Here is a 2,450-nt window from a genome sequence, read left to right on the forward strand (position 1 = left end):
TTTGAGCACCCTCTATGAAACGTCAAGCTACCCCGCACCACCCCAAAATAAATATCTGGCGCCGCCACTGAGCCAGACTATTTGTGTTGGGGGTGCCCCGACTTATTTTTTTCTCCAAAGGGGGGGCCCTGACAGAAAAGGTTTGGGAACCCCTGGTCTAGGTCATTGTTGTTGTAATAAACATTTCAGCCACAAGAGGCTGAAGTGCACCATCAGTTATCCTGCCAAATCTTTATTTTCTCATATTTTACTGTCAATATTTGTTTTTCCTTCCGTTACACAGATTACGAAGCTTTCAAGAACATTTGAAAGATTGTCCTTCAAAAAATGACTTCCCGTTTTAACTCATGAACACAAAAGCGGAAACAACAGACCAAAATAATCTAGGAATAAATGAGTGAGGGATAGGTGTAATTGTACCTCTATCTTCATGGCTTGGGGCTGCACTACATGGATCTTGTTCCTGAAGCCGCACCACACCTTGTCGTGCACTACAGTCATGCAGCGGATGGAGTGGTGGGGTCTCCCCAGGTCCAACAGATGGTAGTTGGTCAGATCCCACTGCCCATCTGCCACACACCAAGGAAGCCATGGTTATATTTACAGAGTTGATGGGGTTGATATTACTTGTTTATTTCAAAGTAGTGCGTGTTCTCTTACCTACTCCTCTGTGGAAAATGGCTAAGGTGCCATCAGAGAGACCCACCAGTACACGCCCTTTCACATGCCTGAGAGAGAGAAGAAACAGCGGTCACTATTTGTAAACAGTTGCTACCTGAGTGAAATGTCATACATATGTGTATCTTTAATTTCAATGTACTCACACTATGCCGAGCACAGAGTCCTTCAGCTTTATAGAATGGAGACACTTCTTCCACTGAGCCACAGAGGAGTGGACGTAAACACTACAATCACAAAGGCTTTCTTCAGATATCTGGAATTATGGACAAATAAAATGAATAATTGTGATGGGCAGCTGAACTGTAACACTCACCATCCATTCTGAGCCCCAAGCCACATAGTGGGCAGAACGCTGCTCATCTTCTGAGCCTCCTCTCTCATCAGGTCCTGCTCCTCCGCGTTGGGGTTTGAACTGACGCCGTCCTTCAGCAGATCACTCTCCCTGATCATCACAGACAGCATTGAGAGTTAGAGAGGCTGTGATTGCATTATTTTAACATTTAGGTGCATGTGCCAAATGTGTAGTGGCTACACATCTAGTTGTGAGTAATTGTCCAACTGTCGCCACTATAGAGTGATGCAGGAATGAGTCTTTACATTTGGGAATGAGTTAGAATTAGCACTCTCAAAGTCAATGTATGCAATATTGATGTAGTGTGTTTATAGCCTAATGTTAGCTTTGTATTTCTTGCAATTGCACTTATGCTTTAACAATTATAGGCACAAGAAATGGTATGTGGAGTTTATCCTGCTGAACAAAAAGTGTAAGTATAATAAAAGTGTATTTGCCACAGATTTTATTTTCTGTAATATTCCAAAAACTACAATGGAAAACAAAGCTTTTTGTAGTATATAATACAGCCAGACAAAAAAAAACATCACTCCCCCACTCTACACAATCAATAAAAAGGCCGTCAGTTTATTGGTGGCACTGGATGTATACAGTGGGGCAAAAAAGTATTTAGTCAGCCACCAATTGTGCAAGTTCTCCCACTTAAAAAGATCAGAGACGCCTGTCATTTTCATCCTAGGTATACCTCAATTATGAGAAAAAAAAAATCCAGAAAATCACTGTCTGATTTTTAAAGACTTTATTTGCAAATTATGGTGGAAAATAAGTATTTGGTCACCTACAAACAAACAAGATTTCTGGCTCTCACAGACCTGTAACTTTTTTTAAGAGCCTCCTCTGTCCTCCACTTGTTAACTGTATTAATGGCACCTGCTTGAACTCGTTATCAGTATAAAAGACACCTGTCCACAACCTCAAACAGTCACACTCCAAACTCCACTATGGCCAAGACCAAAGAGCTGTCAAAGGACACCAGAAACAAATTGTAGACCTGCACCAGGCTGGGAAGACTGAATCTGCAATAGGTAAGCAGCTTGGTGTGAAGAAATCAACTGTGGGAGCAATTATTAGAAAATGGAAGACATACAAGACCACTGATAATCTCCCTTGATCTGGGGCTCCACGCAAGATCTCACCCCGTGGGGTCAAAATGATCACAAGAACGTTGAGCAAAAATACCAGAACCACACGGGGGGACCTAGTCAATGACCTGCAGAGAGCTGGGACCAAAGTAACAAAGGCTACCATCAGTAACACACTACGCCGCCAGGGACTCAAATCCTGCAGTGCCAGACGTGTCCCCCTGCTTAAGCCAGTACATGTCCAGGCCCGTCTGAAGTTTGCTAGAGAGCATTTAGATGGTCAGATGAAACCAAAATATAATTTTTTGGTAAAAACTCAACTAGAGAAAGAATGC

General features: G+C 42.5%; 1 protein-coding gene across 1 annotated transcript; it reads right to left on the reverse strand.

Moving 5' to 3' along the window:
- Positions 1 to 420: 420 nt before the first annotated feature.
- Positions 421 to 1,143, reverse strand: LOC104960592 (C-Jun-amino-terminal kinase-interacting protein 4-like; the record flags this gene model as incomplete). The annotated part of the gene is made up of 4 exons (XM_010788664.1): positions 995 to 1,143; positions 825 to 905; positions 661 to 728; positions 421 to 569 (listed from the first exon to the last, which is right to left on the reverse strand). Coding segments are annotated over exons 1-4 (447 nt in total), but the record flags the coding sequence as incomplete, so codon positions are not given.
- Positions 1,144 to 2,450: the final 1,307 nt, after the last annotated feature.

Source organism: Notothenia coriiceps, unplaced genomic scaffold (genome assembly GCF_000735185.1).
Source record: "Notothenia coriiceps isolate Sejong01 unplaced genomic scaffold, NC01 NC01_scaffold00032022, whole genome shotgun sequence".
Lineage (NCBI taxonomy): Eukaryota > Metazoa > Chordata > Actinopteri > Perciformes > Nototheniidae > Notothenia > Notothenia coriiceps.